Source organism: Pipra filicauda, unplaced genomic scaffold (genome assembly GCF_003945595.2).
Source record: "Pipra filicauda isolate LSUMZ 115617 unplaced genomic scaffold, ASM394559v2 scaffold161_size1661140_pilon, whole genome shotgun sequence".
Taxonomy (NCBI): domain Eukaryota; kingdom Metazoa; phylum Chordata; class Aves; order Passeriformes; family Pipridae; genus Pipra; species Pipra filicauda.
The window spans coordinates 76915-95538 of NW_024104118.1; the positions used below are offsets into that span (position 1 = coordinate 76915).

The 18624-nt window shown below is 57.9% G+C and overlaps 3 protein-coding genes across 4 annotated transcripts; all 3 read right to left on the reverse strand.

Annotated features, from left to right (window-relative positions):
• Nucleotides 1–2044: 2044 nt before the first annotated feature.
• LOC113983302 (zona pellucida sperm-binding protein 3-like) lies at nt 2045–4817 on the reverse strand. Its single transcript, XM_039379247.1, is given in 11 exon segments — nt 2045–2169; nt 2243–2332; nt 2405–2541; nt 2705–2796; nt 2883–3003; nt 3084–3261; nt 3445–3548; nt 3637–3755; nt 4226–4615; nt 4756–4788; nt 4791–4817. Coding segments are annotated over 11 exon segments (1416 nt in total).
• A 2825-nt stretch (nt 4818–7642) lies between these two features.
• LOC113983301 (zona pellucida sperm-binding protein 3-like) lies at nt 7643–11300 on the reverse strand. The gene is made up of 9 exons (XM_027712333.2): nt 10905–11300; nt 9963–10081; nt 9780–9883; nt 9437–9614; nt 9219–9339; nt 8747–8838; nt 8421–8563; nt 8210–8299; nt 7643–8125 (listed from the first exon to the last, which is right to left on the reverse strand). The coding sequence occupies exons 1-9, from the start codon at nt 11298–11300 to the stop codon at nt 8010–8012; spliced, it is 1359 nt and encodes a 452-aa protein (XP_027568134.2). The 3' UTR covers nt 7643–8009.
• A 2494-nt stretch (nt 11301–13794) lies between these two features.
• LOC113983275 (protein PML-like) lies at nt 13795–18311 on the reverse strand. Of its 2 annotated transcripts, XM_027712286.2 has the most exons (4): nt 17619–18311; nt 16520–16998; nt 15451–16028; nt 13795–14706 (listed from the first exon to the last, which is right to left on the reverse strand). In XM_027712286.2, exons 1-4 carry the CDS (start codon nt 17643–17645, stop codon nt 13898–13900), a joined length of 1893 nt encoding a protein of 630 aa, XP_027568087.1. In that variant the 5' UTR covers nt 17646–18311; the 3' UTR covers nt 13795–13897. The 2 variants fall into 2 exon arrangements, with proteins under 2 accessions (XP_027568087.1, XP_027568086.1); XM_027712285.2 differs by lacking the exon at nt 17619–18311 and having other exon boundaries at nt 16520–17572.
• Between the last annotated feature and the right edge of the window lie 313 nt (nt 18312–18624).

Here is an 18624-nt window from a genome sequence, read left to right on the forward strand (position 1 = left end):
TGACCGAGGCCACAGTGGCACCACAAAGACCCACTGAGGGACGTCCCTGGATGTCCTTGGGCCATCCAGGATGGGAATCTCTCCTGAGAGATGACTGTTGTCCTTTAATCCTGGATGGTGGGGACCAAGGGGCACAACTCATGGGGAGATGGGAAGGATGGACTCCTCAGGACCCCCCCCCCCGTGCTTGTTGCTGCCTGCCTGGATTGGAGAGGGGGTGTGGGACACGGCCACCCTCTTGTGACATCCTGTGGCTCTGGGAGCTGCAGCCCTGTCACCACACCCCACTGCCGGGTCCTTTTTCCCCCCCTTCCACAGCCTGTCCCCCCCAGCCCTGTGTCCCCCTCATTCACTCCTGTCCCCCCAAGCCCTGTGTCCCCCTCATTCACTCCTGTCCCCTCCAGCCCTGTGTCCCCCTCATTCACTCCTGTCCCCTCCCAAGCCCTGTGTCCCCTTCAGTCACTCCTGTCCCCACTTCCTCCTGTGTCCCCCTCAATCACTTCTGTCCCCCCCAAGCCCTGTGTCCCTGTCCCCCCCCCAGCCCTGTGTCCCCCTCAGTCACTCCTGTCCCCTCAAGCCCTGTGTCCCTGTCCCCCCCAGCCCTGTGTCCCCCTCTTTCACTCCTGTCCCCACCTCCTCCCGTGTCCCCCGTCCCCCCATCACGCCCCCTGTTAGCCGCGCCTCTCTCCCGCCTCTATAAGCCCCGCCCGCGACACTCCCCGCCCCCTTTCCCGCCTTCTCGCACAAGGCCCGATCCCGGAGGCCCATCCCGGGGGTCCGGGAGCCCAGCGCGGTGCCGTGTTCTCTCCGGGGCCCTGTTCTCTCCGGGGCCGTGCTGTCCGGGGCCGTGTTCCCCCGGGGCCGTGCTGTCCGGGGCCGTGTTCCCCCGGGGCCGTGCTCCGCGGGGCCGTGCTCCGCGGGGCCGTGCTCTCCGGGGCCGTGTTCTCTCCGGGGCCGTGCTCTCCGGGGCCGTGTTCCCCGGGGCCGTGTTCTCTCCGGGGCCGTGTTCTCTCCGGGGCCGTGTTCTCTCCGGGGCCGTGCTCTCTCCGGGGCCGTGCTCTCTCCGGGGCCGTGCTCTCTCCGGGGCCGTGCTCTCTCCGGGGCTGTGTTCTCTCCGGGGCCGGGCCGGGCCGGGGGCAGCGGGCGGGGCGGTGGCTGCAGTGCCCGCTCGCGGCCGGGAGGTGGCGATCGCGCGGCGCGGGACGGGCCGGGGACCCCCAGGCGGGACCCCCGGACGGGAGGAGGTTTGGGGGATACCCCCCGCCGGCATCCGGAGCTTAAACTATTGTAATGAAAGACAATAAAGCTGCCGTGTTCTCCTACTGCTGCCCTGTTGTTGTTCTGGTATTGTTATTTTGTCCTGTTATTGTGTTATTCTTTTAAGATGTTATCGTATTTTAGCTCTATTATTCTGATGTTTTTACTTTTTTTATTCTATTATGCTCTTATTACGTATACAATGTTTATTAAATAAAGGTGGTAGGGCAGGGCTGGGACTGAAACATGGACTGTGGGGCTGGAGGGGACATGAAGGCCCTGGGGCTGGAGCCAGACACAAAGTGATGTTGGAGTGATGGAAATGCTGTGGCTGGAGCTGAAATAAATCCCATAGGAAAGGGGATGGAGCTGCCTGGGGGGCTCCTAGGCAGTAAATACCACCTAAGAGGTCTGCAGGGGCTGTTCCTGGAACCCTGCAGGGCTGGTGCAGCCCACCTCACCATTGAGATCATCCAGGCTGGGCCCTGCACCCCGCCCTGCACCCCCTTCCCCCAGGAGTGGTGACAAGGCCAGGAAACCCACCTGGAATTCCTCTAGGGTGAGGGGACTGTCCCCCATGATTGGGGCCATTCCTAAACTGAGCCTCAGAAAGGGCTGAAACCCAGGTAGAGATGTCGGGGCCCTCCCCTGGCACTGGGGGCTCCAGCACTCCCATGTCCCAGGGGTGGATGCTCCCTCCCAGCCACATCCCCGGGATGCTGTCACAGAGGGAGCACCATGGACTCAGTTTGTCCTTCCCAGGCTTTATTGGGCTCTGGCCCCACGCTCAGGCCTGAGCACGGGCGCACCTCCTGCGGCCCACGCCGATGGCCAGCACAGCTGCTGCCAGCCCCACGCCGGCCACCACGCAGAGCAGCACCGTCCCCACGCCGAGCACGGCCGTCACCCCGCCTGGAAAATCAAGGGGAGTGTCACCGCTTGCCACTGGGGCCGTGTCACAGGGGTACATCCAGTGGGGACTCACCCTGACCACCCTCCTGCTGCCGTCCCCCCGCGCCCGGCTCCATCGAGAGCAGCACGGGGCCGATGACCACGTCAGCTTCAGCCTCTTTCCCTAGGGAGGAAGGAGCGATGAGGCTTGTCCTGCCACTCTGGGCTGTCCCTTCTGTCCCCGCGGGGACCTTACCCTTGGTGTCGTGGCGGCGGAAGCGGCGGCTGGGCCATCGCTCCAGGGGGTTGAGGCTCCGGGAGAGCGCAGGGGACCCGCAGTTGCCCATCTCGCAGCAGCTGCAGATGTCCCGGGTGCCTTCCACGGGTGCCCAGCTGGAGCAGGGTGGGAAGATTGTCACCAGATCCACCCGTGGCACCCACAGAGCATTCACCCCCCAACTCTTGGTCCATGACCCATCCCTGTGCTGTGCCAGGGCTGTGGGATGCTGGTGGGGACCTTCTGGATGTGCCCCATCCTGGCAAGGCGACTACTCACGTGTTTCTGGCTTTGTTGAAGGAGCAAGCCTTGTTCAGGGGGTCCGGTGTTTGGTCTGCTGGGGTCACCTTCAGGTGACAGGTGATGTAGATCTGTGGGGAGGGAAGGGAGAGAGGTAGGCACCTGCTGGTGGGGACAGTGTTTGGTTTTGGGGCTGGCAGGGGACATGCAGCCTTACCAGGTTCCTGGTGTCCCCTGCGAACCTGAAGACATCGATCCTGAAGCGCAGCATGTCCTCCCGGGGCCGGGGGGTGATGAAGGCAGAGCTGGTGTCGTCCAGCCTCCCATCAACCAGGCACCTGCGGTGGGATGGGGTGGAGTGGAGGGATCAGCACCCTGCTGGATTCCCCCCCCACACCCCGCATGCCCCAGGGCTCACCCGTTGAAGTCGATGATGGTGTAGTGGGGCGAGGAGTCAGTGCCAGGGCTGAGGGCGGCCACGCAGCTGTCCACGAACAGCCGCAGCGGCACGTGGCTCTCAGTGCCCACCTCCGCCTGGATGTTGAGGACATCGCCCAGCTGGAAACCAGTGAAGGGTCTCTCGGCACTCCAGTCGTCTGCAAGGGGTGACAACAAAGAGGGGGTGGCTCTGTTTGTCCCCAGGTCCTCATGGGAGCAAAGCACAAAAGCAGAAGCAATGGGGTTTGCCGGGGTGTCCCCAGTGCGGTGCTGGGGAGCTCTCTTGCACTGGGAAAAGGTGGAAAGTCCCCATCCACGGGTCAGTATGGCTTCCTACTTACCATTCATGAGGCGCAGGGAGAACACCAGCTTCTCCTCTGCTGACAGCGTGGAGCTGAAGGGAGCCCAGGTGGGCCGGATGGCATTGCTGCTCACGTTCTCCCTCCTGGGCAGGGACCACCATGCATCAGGATACTGCTCCGTGCCGATCCCCAGGGAGCAGGGTGGGGGTATCGAGGGCAGGAAGGCCTCACCTGGGGTAGTGGCACTCGATGGGGATGATGGCGGGGTTGGTGCGGATGATGACGGGGTTGCTGGCAGGGCTGGGGTCGTAGTTGAGCAGCGTGCGGTAAATGAGGGAATTCGGCGTGATCTGGGCACAAAAGCATTGAGATGCCATTGGAGAGGCCACTCCCCACCCTCAGCACCACCACCAGGCCACGTATCCAGCCTTTCCCAACTGGAAACGCTGGGGAAATCCAAAGAAAGGGGGGAAAAGGGAATGGAGAAGGAGCCCTGTTCTGTCCGCAGTGAGTTAAACTAATGGGCTGAAACATGAGTGAAATGGGTCTGATTGTGAAATGAGTGAAATGGCTTTGTGCTATCTGCATGGCTCCAGCCGAATGGGCACAGCAGCTGTAGGAAAAATGCTCCAGTTTGGGGGAAATACCTGCTCGTCCTTCCCCTGGGCTGTTCCTCAACGGTGCTCTGCATCCTACACCTGGAGCTCCCCCAGCCTCGCAGGGGATGCCCGGTGCACAGCCCTTGGGGCTGCTCCGGGAGGAGGGAGAGCCAGACGGGATCCCGGGACCGGGGGACGCAGTGCAAGGGAGAAGGTCTTACCTGCACGGTGCTGCCGCACTCGTGGAGGCCGGCGGTGAAGGTGACGGTGTTGTGGGCGCGGTTCAGCGAGGAGTGCTTGCACGCCGCCGGTCCCAGCGTCAGGTCGGCCGCGCTGACCAGGCGGCCGGTGCCGAAGAGGTCCCTGTGCACCGTCACCACCAGCTGAGCCTCCTGGCACTGCACCGTCACCGGGTGCTGCCTGTAGGTCCCTGGAGACGGGGAGTCCCCCACCCAGGACCAGGTGTTGGAGTCTGCCCGCGCCTCCCGGCTCGCCGGGTCACCCCAGGAGAAGTCCCAGGGTGGGTAGGCAGCCACCTCGCCCGCCACCCAGCAGAGAAGAGAGAGGATCAAGCTGCTTTCGGGTCCCATCCCTCCTTCTTCCAGCAAACCCTGGCACAGAGGACTGGGGCTGCTCCTTCAGCCTTTATATCCCCTCAGAAGCAGGAGCCGTCTGCCCCCGGGCTCCCGTTTGGGGGCCAATGGCACCCAAAGGGCGGCCCTCGTGGGTGCGGGGAGAGGGGAGGCATGACCCCGTCATTTCCGGGGTGCCGGGACCCCCTGCCCCCGGGCTGCCCAAGGCAAGAGCAAACATCCTCGTCAGCCTCTTTGGGGAAGTTGTTTATAAAACTCAGCAGAAGCCGGAGACGGGGAGACGGGTACAAAGTGACTTGTTTAGGTTAGAAGGTGATAAGGGGCTTTTCAAGGCTGCTGCGGGGGTGACAGCAGTGGGGAGAGCAGGGTCCATGATCCCAAATCCCGGGGACCATCCCAGCCCGGCACCATTGGCCCCCCTGGGACTTTGGTTTTCTGCTCGGATGCTGATGGGGGGGGGGCAGCAGCCCACATGTTCACAGTTCAATCCCAAAGGTGGGCTCTGTGCATCCCCCTGCTCTCAGCAGGGCCAGGATGGGGGGTTGGGTCAGCAGCAATGATGCAGAGCCCTCACCACTGTCACAAGTGTGGCTGTTCTCAGTGGGGGCCCCACACCCCCATGTTTCTGCCTCAGCAGTGAGGTCAGAGCCCCAGTCATTCCTTTTTATCTCGGTTGCCCTTCCCTGGCTCTTTCTGTTATATTTGTTTTGTTGCCTTCAGGGAAAGGGGGCTGGTGAGAACAGGGAAAGCTGCTTGAAAAGAAATCTTATAGATTTTCAAGGCTCGTTATTTATTAAACTCATTATTATGGGGTTATTTAATTATATATTATTACAAGGCTCATTATTATTATTATTATTATTATTATTATTATGGAGTTTCTGTTCCCTCTTTTGAGTGTCTTCACTCTTTTTCCCTGCCAGAGCTCTGCCAGTATCCCCTTGACTCCACCTGATGGGTGTTCCATTTCATACCCCAAACCCCTCGCCACCTTTCAGGATGTCCCTGGCAAACCTTAGGGACAGAATAAATGTCCTGATTTGAATGCTTGAGCTGGAACGGCTGAGCCATTTCTGGGAAAAGAAAGAGAAAGAGAAAGTTTTGGGGGCAGATGTTGACCATCCCGATCCTAGCAGAAATCCCACTGGGTTTGGACCCAGGACTGGCCTGCGCCTGACTTGACATCCCCAAAACCCACCGGTGGGAACATTTATGGACCAGGGTAAAACCTTCTGCTTTTCCCCAGGGAGCCAATGCCCCAGCCCTGTTGCTGCCAGTGCGTCCAGGACTTCTCCATGTTTAAAATACCTTGAAAGTGGCACTTGCTTGGAAATGCCGGGGATTCCAGAGGCTGAGCTCCTGCGTCAGGGAGATAACAGCAGCAGGCGATGCTGATTCAGTAAATACGTGGCTGCCCCCCCTCCCGGGGGCAGAATCTCTGCTCAGATGAGTCCTTGGCTGCAAGGACCATGGGAGATGCCTGGTCTCACCCTGGAGAGCTCCAGCATGGGGGTCTCTGGGTACCAGGGCTTGATCCCAGCAGGAGGATAAATCCCTTGGATGGATCACCTCATGTTTACAGAGCACAAATGAGAAGAGGGGAAGACCAGAGGGAGATATGATGACAGGCTCTGGGAAGAGAGGGTATTTCTCTAGGGAAGAGGGGATTTCTTCTGTCCCAACTTTATTCCAAGCACAGCACATTGGATTCATAGAATTGGAGCCACAGACCAGCACAGCTGGGAAAGAGCATGATCTCATTTTTTTGGGAAAGGCAGAGGCCAGAAAGTCCCAGGGCAGTGGGAAAGCACAAACCCCAGTGTTGCCCTACCATCAGATAAAGCACATCTCACTTTTCCTTTTAACAGAGTTTAAAGTCAAACCCCTCAGTCAGTGCTGGGGGTGCTGCTGGAATTGGATGGCTGCTCTGGATAGTCAGAGAGCTTTTCCCCATCCCCCATTTCCTTATTGACCAGACTTGGCCTCTGCTTGTCTTCCATCCTGACGCCAGGGGAGGTATTTTGGCTGTGCCCAATGGCAGAGGGAAAGGGTTTTAATTTAAAGGGTCCCTCTGTGTGTCTCAGCAAACCAGAGACAGTCCCTGCACCTATGCCAAGGAATGATGAGGGCCCTGAACACCTGGAGAAAATGTTGATCAAGAAGAAATTGGTGACAAGAAGGTTCAATGTGTCTCAGCAGCCACAACTTGTAGCCTGGGAGGAGGAGATATTTCTTCACCAGGAGAAGGTTTGGGTCACCTAAAATCTTAAGTTCAGCTTGGAACCCTGTACCAAAGAGCCCAAGGTGACATTTATCCCAGGACATCTGGCTGAGGGTCTCCAGGGCGCTGGATGACACCCCAAGGCACACAAGTTTGTGCAAAATATCCCTTTCCTCTGTTTTCTATGACAAAGACAAGTCCCCCAGGGCGGGTTAAAGGTCTGCAGGAATCCTCCTGCTCTCTGCAAATCCAGCCCAAGAGGTGGCTGTGCTGTAGGCAAATCCCAACTCCTCACAGGTGTCACTTTTCCATAAATCCAGGCACCTGAATTTTCCTCCTACAACAAACACAGCATCTCAAGATGTTCAGCTGGTCCAGTTCCAACACTGCCTAAAGTGTGAACCTCTCCCAGCTTCTGGAGAGCACTGTGGGTTTGGGAATGAACATCTTGCCATTATGGCCACTCTGCTGAGCGGAAGAGCCCAAATTCCACAGCACTGGAGGAAAAAAAAAGAGCAAGTGTGACTCAGGCATGTCAGAAAGTCCCTTTTTGGAGCGGGGAGGGGGGGAAGCAGAGGAAGAAATTCCAACCCCAGTCCCAAGGACTGTTTATACATTTCAGCCAAGGCTCGTTACATACAACTATGTGTAAATAGTCCTTGGGACTGGGGATGGAATTCTTGCCTCTCTGTCCCATGAAGAGCCAAACCCACAGACCCTCAAACTATGCTCCCTCCCTCATCCAGCAAAGCTGCACTTTCCTCCCAAAAACAGCTTGAGGCAAGAGGAGAGTGGTCCAAGTTTTATTAAATGCTTCACTCATCGAGTAAGGAATTTCCAGCATGGAGCAGACCCACATGGCTCCATGAAAAAGTAAAAGTGTTTGGAGACTAAACCCAACTCCATGGTTCTACAGGTGAGCAAACAGAGCATCTCGGTGGGGAGTTTTCACATTAGTTTCCAAAGAGGTGCTCTGGTAGAAGTTCAAGGAGGAGGGTAAGGCTGCACAAAGCTCTGCTGAGAGCAGGGCTGGAGGAGAAGGAGATAAAGTTGGGATTGGGGAGGCAAAGCAGCTCAGTTAAAGTCAGCACAAAGATTCGATCCATCTTCTCAAAGAAGACTTCTCCCCTCTCCTCACCAAGTCCCTCACAGTCATACAATAAAAAAAGTATAAGTCCCTGGTTTCAGCTTTCAGACAGGGTTGCTGGGTTTCTGGCAGACAGTCAGAGCTCCCAGGACAGCCAGGATCAGGATGACCAACCCAGCAACTGCAGCCAGCCCCCAAACCATCCACAGGTGACCTGCAGCTAGGAAGGAGAAGGAAGGAGATAGTTACAGCCACAGCCAGAACCTGTCCCCCAAACCACCCCACTTCCTTGGCTTTGCCCTACCTTGTGAAGGGACCCTCCTCGCTGTGTGATCCTGCCAGCTGTGGATGAGGAGAGGTCCAACCACAACATCTGCTTCTTTCACCAAGGGATCTGAAAGGGAGGATCTGTGAGCACTCCAACTCATTTGAACCTCTCCAGAAGTCTTGGATTGGCATTGAGGAGCCAACAGGTCATGGAGCAGCTCCAGCTTAGCATAGACCAAGAGACATACCAGGCTGGGAGGGCAGTTCTCTCCGGACACGTGCTCCTGGCCATCGGGAAGGAGCATGGAACCTCCCGGAGTGCCTGGCCAAGCCACAGCTCCTCATCTCACAGCAGGAACAGATATCCCATGTGCCTTCCACAGGATCCCAGCTGGAAGAGAGCCTGGTCACCAGCCCACCCTGTGGTAGGAACGCCTCACGTGCTTTGGGGTCTGTTAGGAGAGACCCAAACCCTCCCACCCGGGTGTCCCACCCCACCTCCCTGCAAAGTGACACACCAGGTAAGAATCTCAAGCTCCCCACCCTTGGCCAAGCTGCTGTTCCAGCTACTCACAGGTTGCTGGCTTTGTTGAAGGAACAGGCCTTGTTCAGAGGGTCTGGAGCTTGGTCAGCTGGGGAGACCTTCAGGTGGCAGGTGACATAGATCTGGGCGGGGCAGGCAGAACAGAGGGGTTTGGCCATCAGGTGTCTTCATGTCTTTCCCACACTCCACAAGTTTGGTCTCCAGTTGGACCACCAACAGGACTACCAACTCCCCAGGGCAGCTCAAGCCCCTCCAATTCCTTCAAGCCACTTGGGATTTCAGCTACCAAGCCCATCAGAAGGGCTTGTCTTGACCAGCATCAAGACTGATCCTTGGCTCAGGGGGCCATGATGTAGCAGCAGTACTACATCATGAGCATCCTGAGGTACAGGATGACCTCATTCCTATGTTGCCTTGGGAATGTAATTCTAGACAATAAATTTCATAGTGGAGCAAGGTTGTCATGCGGAAAAGGGAGTTAACTGCTTTAGGAAGGATTTACCAGATTGCTGGAGTCTCCTGCAAACTTGAATGCATCTACTGCAAACTGAAGCACATCTTGCCTGGGTCTCGGGGATATAAAAGTCGAGGTGGCATCATCCACCTGCCCATCCACCAGGCACCTGGACACAAACACAGGGGCCAGCAGGGTCCCACTGTCAGACATCTCCATAAACCTGCAGAAAGGTCCTTTTGAACAAGGGCACAGCCAGCTCTTACCCACTGAATTCAATGAAGGCATACTGGGGAGAAGAGGTCCTGTCCGGGGTCAGGGTGGCCACACAACTGTCCACAAAGAGCCTCAGAGGCACGTGGTTCTCTGCATCAACACCAGCTTGGAAGTGGAAGACCTCTCCCAGTTGAAATACAGCGGAGGCTCTCTCAGCACTCCAGTCATCTGGAAGGACAGAGGTCACCAGGCACTCTTAGATGGGAAGCTGGTTTGGGCTTCACTGCTTCCACTCAGGGAAACCCCAATGTGCACAAGGCCCTGGGGACTGCCCAAAACTGAACCATCTAGTGGAATCATGGCCACCAGAGGAGATCCTCCCCCCAAACTTACCACTCATGAGGCGCAGGGAGAAGGGCAGCTTCTCCTCAGAGGACAGGGTGTAACGGAAGGGTGCCCACGTGGGCTTGACACCATGGCTGCTCACGTTGTCCCTCCTGGGGAGGAGAAATGCCCACAGGTGAGTTCTCTGTGGCAGCAGAGGGGATTATTTGTTGCTCACTTGCCTTGGCTCACCTGGGGTAGTGGCACTCGATGGGAACCACGGCAGGGCTGGTACGGATGACAACGGGATTGCTGGGAAGAACTGGGCTGTAATTTAAGCTCGTGGTGTAGATTAGAGAATCGGGGGTCACCTGGGGAAAGGCAAGGCAATTATGCAGTCATTAAGAGTCCTGTTCCTTTGACCACACGCACACACAGGGCAGCACATTTGAGACCAGAGACTCAGCACTGAGATATTTTTTCTGGTCCTCAGCCAGCAGCATTTGTGCTGGAGGCAGGTGAGTGGCACTCATGCTGATGTAGGAATCCTCTAGGGTGGGAATCTGCTCCAGCCTGGCCAAGGACAGCCTGTGGCCAGCAGCAGAGCTAAATGCAGACATTCTCTAGCTGATTCTTATTTCTATTCTACAGTTTCCACGCCCTGGAACAACAGACAGGAAGGTCTGTCTCCCAGGATACCAAAGGGTGACTTCATCTGTTGGATGGGGGCACTTACTCATTCTCATGGCCCCCCACGTCTCTCCCAGGGGAGAGACCACTTCAAACTTAAGTTTTTGGTGAAGTAGCTTCATGCTACACCCCATAAGCAGCACTCAGATGCTTCCTGAGGTATCCATAGGGAGCAGTGGCTCCCAACACCGGGTTTTCCGCGCTCCAGCCTCGAGGTGGCAGCAGCAGCACGAACAGTCCTGGAGTGTTTAGCTACCTCTGTATTTATCAGAAAAAAAACCCCTTATTTCTCTGCCTCTTCCCTGCTCACACAAGCCCAGACAACACAGAGCAGCTCCTGCTCCTCTTGACCGAGGTGTTCAGCCTCCAGGAAAACTTTAAGGCATTTCCTTTAGCCCAATTACACCACAAATCCCTTCAGTCTCAGCACCCCAAGGCACCAGGGTGCAAGACAAGAGGCAGCCCCCCCCCTCCCCCTTAGGGGTCCAGCCTCCCACAACTTACCCTGAGGGTGCTGCCACACTCGTGCAGCCCAGCCACGAAGGTCACAGTGGTCTCAGAGGTGCTCCAGACCACGGGCAGGCAGGAGGCTGACCCCAGGCTCAGATCCGCAGCCCTGACCAGGCGTCCGGTGCCAAAGAGGTCCCTGTGCACTGTGACCACCAGCTGTGCCTCCTGGCACTGCACGGCCACAGGGTGCAGCGGGGCCATGGCCTGGAGCTGGGACACGTCCACCCACGCCCAGGGCTGGGAGAAGGTCCGTGGCTGCCCCAGGGAAGGATCCCCTCCGTACCTCCATAGCTCTGCCTCCCCTCTGAAGAGACCCAGGGGGTCGTAAGCAACCACCTCCCCAAAAACCCAGCACAAAAGAGCCAACCCGAGGCTGCTTCCAGACCTCATCCTGCCTACCAGGGTCCAGCACAAGGAGTAACTGCTGCCCAGGGAGCTTTTATAGCCCACCTCTCCCACGGCCGCTCCCACCCCAGGTGATGCTCAGCACACCTCCCATCAGGGCAACTGGAAACAGCTGAGAGACCCAATTCTCTGTGGGACCCCGCCACAGGACCCCTGTGGTGGGATTTAACAAGATGCTGGATTGGGTCCCTTGTTCACAGGAGAGATGCTGAGCTTGCTGTGCAGCCAACTGCAGTTTTTCCCCCTGTTCTTTTGGGAACAACCAGTTAGGACACACAGAGATGTGTCCCACCTTCAGCCTGTATCTCCCATCTCCAGGTTATGGGGTCCTTCCGTAGCAGGGCTGTTGGGGGATGGAGCAGGGAGGTGATAATTTCCTTATCAGGAATAAATTAGAGCTATTTGAGATTAGAAATAATAATTATTAGAATGATTAGGCCTGGAGCAAAATAGTCCCCATGGTGTGCGGGCAGTCCAACCCTTGTGGAGATGATTCAGCAGCAGGTTGTCTCCTCTATGGGGGGACAAATACTCCCAACTGGTTGATCCAGATGAATCACCCTACAAGCTTCCTCGTGCCTGGTTTGTGTGCAGGAGGAGAAGCAGTTTGGGCACTGAAGTGACACTGGGGAGGCTTCAAACAAGGATGTTTGCTTGTGGCTTAGTGCTTTGCTTCCACACTCAGGTGAGAACCACGTGAGATGCCCATGAATTTTAGGTGACATCTGTGGCTTAATCAGACTGGTTTAGCATGATCCAAACTGGACAACCGCCAGCAGGAGAGCTAAGAACCGTCTGAAGGGAAATGACTTGAGTTGTTCCCAAGGGACCAGGCTGACAGCCTTTCTTGGCACCTCCCTGAGCAAACAGGACCTCTTGGTGTTCTCTTCCTTGTCTTCAAGCCAACATCCTTCTCATGGGGAGCTGCACATCTCCCCTACATGAGTCATCCTGTGCTTGTCCTCAAGCAAACTATGGGACCAGGGGCTCCACAGAGGTGCTCCACACTGTCCCATCTCGATGCCTGCCCATCCTAAAGCCTACCTGTGGATTTATCGCTCCAGAGGTGACTTACCTGAGCCGTGCAGCCCAGTGTTGTCCCCTGGCCTGTCTTCTAGCAGACTGTCCTTGGTGGGAGTCATGGGGGACACTGAACAGCTGGTCTGAGCATGGTTCCACTCGTTGTCATTGTCTTCAACCTTCATGGACTTTCTCCTCTCTGCAGGGGTGGAGATGGACACCTGAGTGTGCAAAGAGGAGCCCAGTGAGCAGTCAGGAATGGAGACGGCCTTTGCCACTGAAGCACAGCTGAACAAGGTGACCACACGGGTCTGTCCCTGCCCAAATCAAGTCCTCTTGCCCTGATGGTCTCTGCTGCTCTGAGGCACCAGCACCACATCCTCATTCCTGGGCTGTGGCCACTTCAGCCACATCGGTCAAGGTTCCCTCTCTGCCTGACACAGGCCAGGAAAACTTTGGTTCAACGGCTGCAGACGAGAAGATGGGAACCTGTCCTTCCTGAGCTGGGGCAATAAATTATCTTTATCTTCTTGGTCCAACCCTGAAGCTCCCAAGCTTGGCAGGGCTTGCAGGCAAGGGATAAGCCCTTCTGATCCCATGCTGGGGATGCAGGGGGCAGCCTGGGGGTCCTCAGCCTCAGTTTTGTCCCACGCAAAGTTACTTCTGATGCTGGACAAGTCATTCATAGAATCATAGAACCACAGCCGGGTTGGAAAGGACCTCCGAGATCATCAAGTCCAACCCTTGATCCAACACCGCTGTGGTTCCCAGACCATGGCACTGATGCCCTTCTTGTGGGAGATGTGTCGGGAGGCACCAAATCCATCACAGTCTGTGGCAGCATGTGGGATTTAAGCAAGGCAGGGCAGGAAATGACTTGCAAACCATTGTGCCTCTGAGAGCTGTTTCAGTGCATGCAGTGGCGTGTCTCGTGCTGACATGTTGGCACCTCAGCCAGAAAAGTGCCTTCAAGGGACAAAGTTCACCCTGGCCCTGCAGCCCTGTGCCCTGTCAGCTTGGCTGATCTCATTCCAGTGAAATCTTGGAAAGTCCCAGCCAAGAGCCAGAGCTCAAGCAGCCTTGAAGAAAAGCCTCTGCAGAAGGTGCAGGTGGCTCTGAGGGCACCTCCTCGGAGGGTCACCTCCTGGAGACGTTACTAAGGCTGAAATCCAGGAGCCAGCTCCAGGCTGGGCTGGAGAGGTGCCCATTCCACCCAGCCACCATCCATTCCTTCACCCTCCAGCTCTCCCTTATGGATTTGCTGACTACCCACCCATCCCAGACCCATCAGCCAGGAGGTCCCACACGCTGGAAAGGAAAGAAAAAGGAACATTAGTGGAATCATGCTGTTCCTGAGCAAGGTATTGCCATGCCACAGTGAGGGCACGTTCATGGGGGAGCTGTTGCCTTCCCAAACCCAGCAAAAGACCAACACGCTGATCATCCCAGGAGGATTTATTGGCATGGTAAGGTGAAATGGAGCCCTAAAGGTCTCCACAGGGACCTCTGGAGGGTTTTCCAAGCAGCCACAGTCCATGGCAAACGTCCTGCTTTGCAGACCCTCACTTCCTCCGCTTCCGAAGTCTCCTGCAGGGCTGCCCACCCCGCTTGCCCCTGGTGGGAAGCATTGATTTGGGGCATTCCCACTCAGACTCTAGGCTGGGGGTCTCAGAGCGCGCTGGGCTGGCAGGGGGGGTGGCAGGAGGGGGTGTTCTGGGGGAGAGGGCCACAGCAGCCACTGGGACCGGCAGTTCATCCTTCTGTGGGGTGCTGGAAGGGAATAAGTCCAGCAAGTTGGAGGGCAGCGATGGCCAGTCCATGTCTGCGGTGGAGGGGTTCTGTGGGCAGGCCACAGACTGCACCAGGGGTCCCACAGCAGAGGCAATGGTGGCCAGGGACTGGGACGTGGCCCGGATCTCCCGGGTCATGGCCACTAGGTGCCTGTTTGCCCTCTGCTGAGCTTGCAGGAGGCGAGTGCCCATCCTCAGGAGCTTGTCTGCCTGCTGCACGTTGGACCTGGCCCAGCCATCAAAACCTTCCTGCAGGGAGGCCAGAGAGTCCTGGATGCTCCTGGGAAGAGGCACAGTGTCCCCATGGGCTGAGCCTGAGTCTTCCTCTGCTTCTTCCTCCCTCTGCATCAGACGAGCTGGAGCTGCGGGTAGGGGGGGGGACATACCCCCTCCCTGGTTTGGGCACACATGTCCTCGGCCACCAGAGGGGTCTGACACAGGGGCACAGGGCTGGTGGTGGGCCAGCAGGTCCACAGGGAGATCTCCTTGTGGTTGGCAATCCTGCCCGGGATGCTTGAGGTCAAGGATCACAGTGCTCTCGTCAGACAGGGAGTTGTGCTGGGAAGTGGAGGTACCTGTTGCTGGAAGCAGGAATGAAGGAAGCAAGAGGAGATAGTCAGGGCTCCAAGGGTCCTCAGAGCATGACTCGGTGAGGTGGAGAAGGGAAGCAGAGGCATGATGCCTACCATACAAAGGAGATGCAAGTAGTGGGGTGGGGGGCAGATTGTCCCCAGGAAACCCCAAATGCCATCCAGGACATCACCCCTGGACTCCTATATGGACCATCCACGGCACATGAGCTTGCCCTGGGAAGCTCAGTGGTGGACACCCACAGAAAGCCAAGGAGGTCATAGCCCAGGTCTGGAGACAGCAGATTCATCCCGAGGGATCCCCCACGTTCTCCCCCAGTGCATCTGGGGAGCACCCACCAAAGGTGGGTGCATTTGGGGAGCACACCACCCAAGGGCAAGAGACACCATTGCTTTGGAAGTGATGGGTGCAACAACAACATCCCATCCCTGGGAGAGGCTGGAATGTGCTCAAGGCGTGAGCAAAGGCTGGGTGGGGCACAGCTCTCTCAAGTCATAGAATCACAGAATGGTTCCAACCTGCAGGCCATGGGCAGGGACACCTTCCACTAGAGCAGGTTGCTCAGGGCTCCATCCAGCCTGGCCTTGAACACCTCCAAGGGTGGGAATGGGAACAGTCACAATGTTGAAGGAGATGAGAAACCCACGGAGAATGTGGTCTACACAGGGGTTATAACCTTCATCTCTGCTTTCAGTTGCCCCCTCCCCAACCCACCTGGCCAAGTGCCTCCTCACCTGGGTGCTCCGTGACACGTTCCACCAGCGCCTGCAGCCTGGCCCTGCACTCAGCAAAGGGCCCAGGCTCCGCTTGGTCCCCGGCTGATGGTGGCTGCAGCCGCTGGAGCTCCTGCAGCGAGCCCTTGATGAAGGGCTGCATGTCCATCACCTCCTGCTCCGTGGCGTACAGGCTCATCTTCTCCACCAGCCTCTCGCCCGCCTCCATCCGCCGCAGCACCCCCTCCACGTGCCGCAGCTCCCGCGCCAGCTCCCGACGGCCCTGCTCCTGACGCGCCTCCACCAGCCCCAACAGCTCCTCTTCCTCCTGACGGATCAGCCGCACCAGCTGCTCCACGCGCTGACGGATCAGCTCCCGCGTCTCCCGCTGCGCCTCCTCCAGCCGGGCGGCCTCGCCCTGCAGGGACGCGTAGGTGGCCTCGAAGCCGCTCCGGCGACGCCGCAGCTCCCGCTCCATGGAGCTCAGCTCCTCCTGCCTGCGCTGGGTCTCGCTGCAGATGTCGCTGAACTGCGAGTGCTGGTTGTCCAGCAGCGCGCACGAGCAGCACAGCGCCTTCTCACACTGCTGGCAGTAGATGCTGGCAGGGAACAGGAGCGCCCTTCAGAGCCGGCACGGCACTGGGGCGGCAAAAGCAGCTCTGCTGCCCTGGGCACCATTGCCCCTGCCCGAGGGACAGTGACAGGGAAACTGAGGCACGGGGGCTTTGCCTCACTGCACCAGCTGCAGGGGCGCCCGTCAGCCTGGGCCTTCAACCCTCCTTTGCTGCCCTCCCTCCTCCCGGGCTCCTGACAAGCCCATAGCACACACACTCATGGAATGGCATCTCCTGAGCTGGAAGGGACCCACAAGGATCATCAAAGTGCAACTCCAGGCCCTGTGCAGGACACCCCAACAATCCCACCATGAGAGCATTGTCCAAGCGCTCCTTGAGCTCTGGCAGCCTGGGGGCCGTGACCACTGCCCTGGGGAGCCTGTTCCAATGCTCAACCACCCTCTGGGGGTCCCATCATGGGACCCAAAGAGATGACAAGAACCCACTCAGATGAGGACAAGCCTTCTCAGACCTACCTCACAGGCTGGCTCCTGTGGTCTGGTTTGGAGCAGGACAAGCTACCTGTCCTCCTGATTCCCTGCAGGAAGTCATTTGCAGACCCTGCCCTGACGTCCATCACCCTCTTGGCTCTGTGGCTCTCCCACCTCAGGTAGCGCTGGTGGGCCTCGAAGCACTTGGTGCAGAGGAACTCGAAGCACTCGGAGCACCAGAACTCCCCAGATTTCCTGCAGTTGTCGCAAAACAAGTCAACTCCATCAACCATCTGCTTGTAGACCCTCAGCCGGGCCTGCAGGTTGGTGAAGAGCAGGTTGTCCATGACCAGAATGCCATCGGCCTGCGGGATGGCCGTGCAGCACACGGGGCACTGCCCGACGGGCTCGTTCTTGCTCAGGCAACCCAGGCACAAGGTGTGGAGGCAGGTGAGGAGCTTGAGGTTGGGCGATTCCTGCTGGCAGCCCTCACAAAGGAGGAACTGAAAGTCATCTTCTAGGAGCTTGGGGAGAGAGAGATGGGGAGAGGATGAGGAATAAGCACTGAGGAGTGTTTTTAAGAACTTTGGAAACCTCATCTTGGGGGTAGAGGTGACCCAAAAACCCTTCTTGGAGCAACCAGTGAGTAACCACTTCCCACCAGTGATGCCCAGGACAGAGTTTGTCCCATGCACTGGGATGAGGTTGGATGGACAGGGCCCTGCTGAGCCTTTCCTCTCCCTCTAGCAAAGAGGAAACAGTCCCCCAGCTATGGGGCTGGGGAGGACTGAGGAGGGGCAGATCAAAGGGTGGGGGCAAGGAGGAAATAGCTAAAGATCCCTGGATGACACCCTGGTAGAGGTGGGGACCATGGTCTCAGACATCCCCCCCTCCCTTCAGCCCATCCCTCTGGCCTCGAACTTCCCTCTCTCAGCGGGGCCGGGGGGGATGGACTGGGTACCAGTCCCATCCTCCCCACCACCCACCAAACCGGGAAGCGGAGAAACACCCCAAACTCTCATCCCCATCCCCACGCCTTGGGACAAGGGACTTCCTGATGTCCTGGACACCTCTGGTCCCCTCACGCGGCCGGAGTCCCCTCGGCGTCCCGCCCGCATCCCTCCCGCATCCCCCCTGGACCGACCGGGGCTCGGGAGCCGGACAGGGACATGGCGGGGCGGGAAGAGACGGATCCCTGCGTCCGCCCGCGCTGCCTGCCCCGCCTGTACTTTCGGTTTCTGCGGCTCCGGGAATAACTCCTCCTCCGTGACTGGGCGGCGGAGCCTCAGAGAGCCCGCTCACAGCCCCGCTTCCCGCCCGGAAAACGCTTCACAGCCGGCTCAGCCCTTCCCGGCCATCCGGGAGGGAGGAAACCCCAAGATCCCCGCCAAAAGGCTTCTCCCCCAAGGAGAAGCACCCCCAGAAATGTGTAGCAGCGTCCCCGTCCCTGCTGTGCTTCAGACGGGCACTGCCAAAGGCAGTTTTGGTGCCCTTTGCAGGCCCTGAGGGAGCTCGGGGGCTGTCCCTCCACCTTGGAGAGGATTTCCACATCCCTTTGTCCTGTATTCTGATCCTTTGCTCCTTCGTGCAGGGCATCGGTACCCCCAGCCATCTGCACCAGGGGGACCATCATGAAAGGGTACCACCACAAACAGGGGACCACCATGACTGGGGGACCACCACAGAAGGGGGACTGCCACAAAGAGTGGACCACTACAAATGGGGGCCATCAGGAGTACTTGGGGTTCACCTCTCCTGGCACCCCCAAAGGGAGAGGGCATGGCAGGACACTACTGTCAACTCCTCTGGGGTCTTTTGATGCCCTGAGGATCCCCAAAGCCTGGCCCAGGCTAGAGCCACCCAGCCCCAGGCTTTGAAGAAGATGTTTAACAGGTGGTTTAGTCTGGTTGCAGCTGTGAAACATTTCAGTTCCAAACATTTCAGTTTTGGAAACATGTTAATTCTCTTTCCCCCCGTCCCATCCTCTGGCAAGGAGCCCCTTGCATGGATGGGACAGGACAGCAAGACCACTCAGGTTTGTCCCACTGGCCCAGCAGAACATCCTGGAGCTGATAAAGCTGCCTGGAGCTCTGAGACATTTTAACCCCTGGGGTGCTGGGTGCTGTTAGGGAGCTGAGCATCCCCCAAGA

Excerpts from the sequence above, each read along its gene's own strand:
- LOC113983301 (XM_027712333.2), bottom strand. The coding sequence starts at position 11,300 with ATGAGGTCTGGAAGCAGCCTCGGGTTGGCTCTTTTGTGCTGGGTTTTT. Across the intron at positions 9,884-9,962 it reads ATCGAGTGCCACTACCCCAG|GAGGGACAACGTGAGCAGCC; the intron begins GTGAGCCAAGGC and ends TCTCCTCCCCAG. Across the intron at positions 9,340-9,436 it reads GCCTTCATTGAATTCAGTGG|GTGCCTGGTGGATGGGCAGG; the intron begins GTAAGAGCTGGC and ends GTTTGTGTCCAG.
- LOC113983275 (XM_027712285.2), bottom strand. The coding sequence starts at position 17,073 with ATGAGGTTTCCAAAGTTCTTAAAAACACTCCTCAGTGCTTATTCCTCA. Across the intron at positions 16,029-16,519 it reads CACAGGAGCCAGCCTGTGAG|CATCTACTGCCAGCAGTGTG; the intron begins GTAGGTCTGAGA and ends GTTCCCTGCCAG. Across the intron at positions 14,707-15,450 it reads ACGTGTCACGGAGCACCCAG|CAACAGGTACCTCCACTTCC; the intron begins GTGAGGAGGCAC and ends TCCTGCTTCCAG.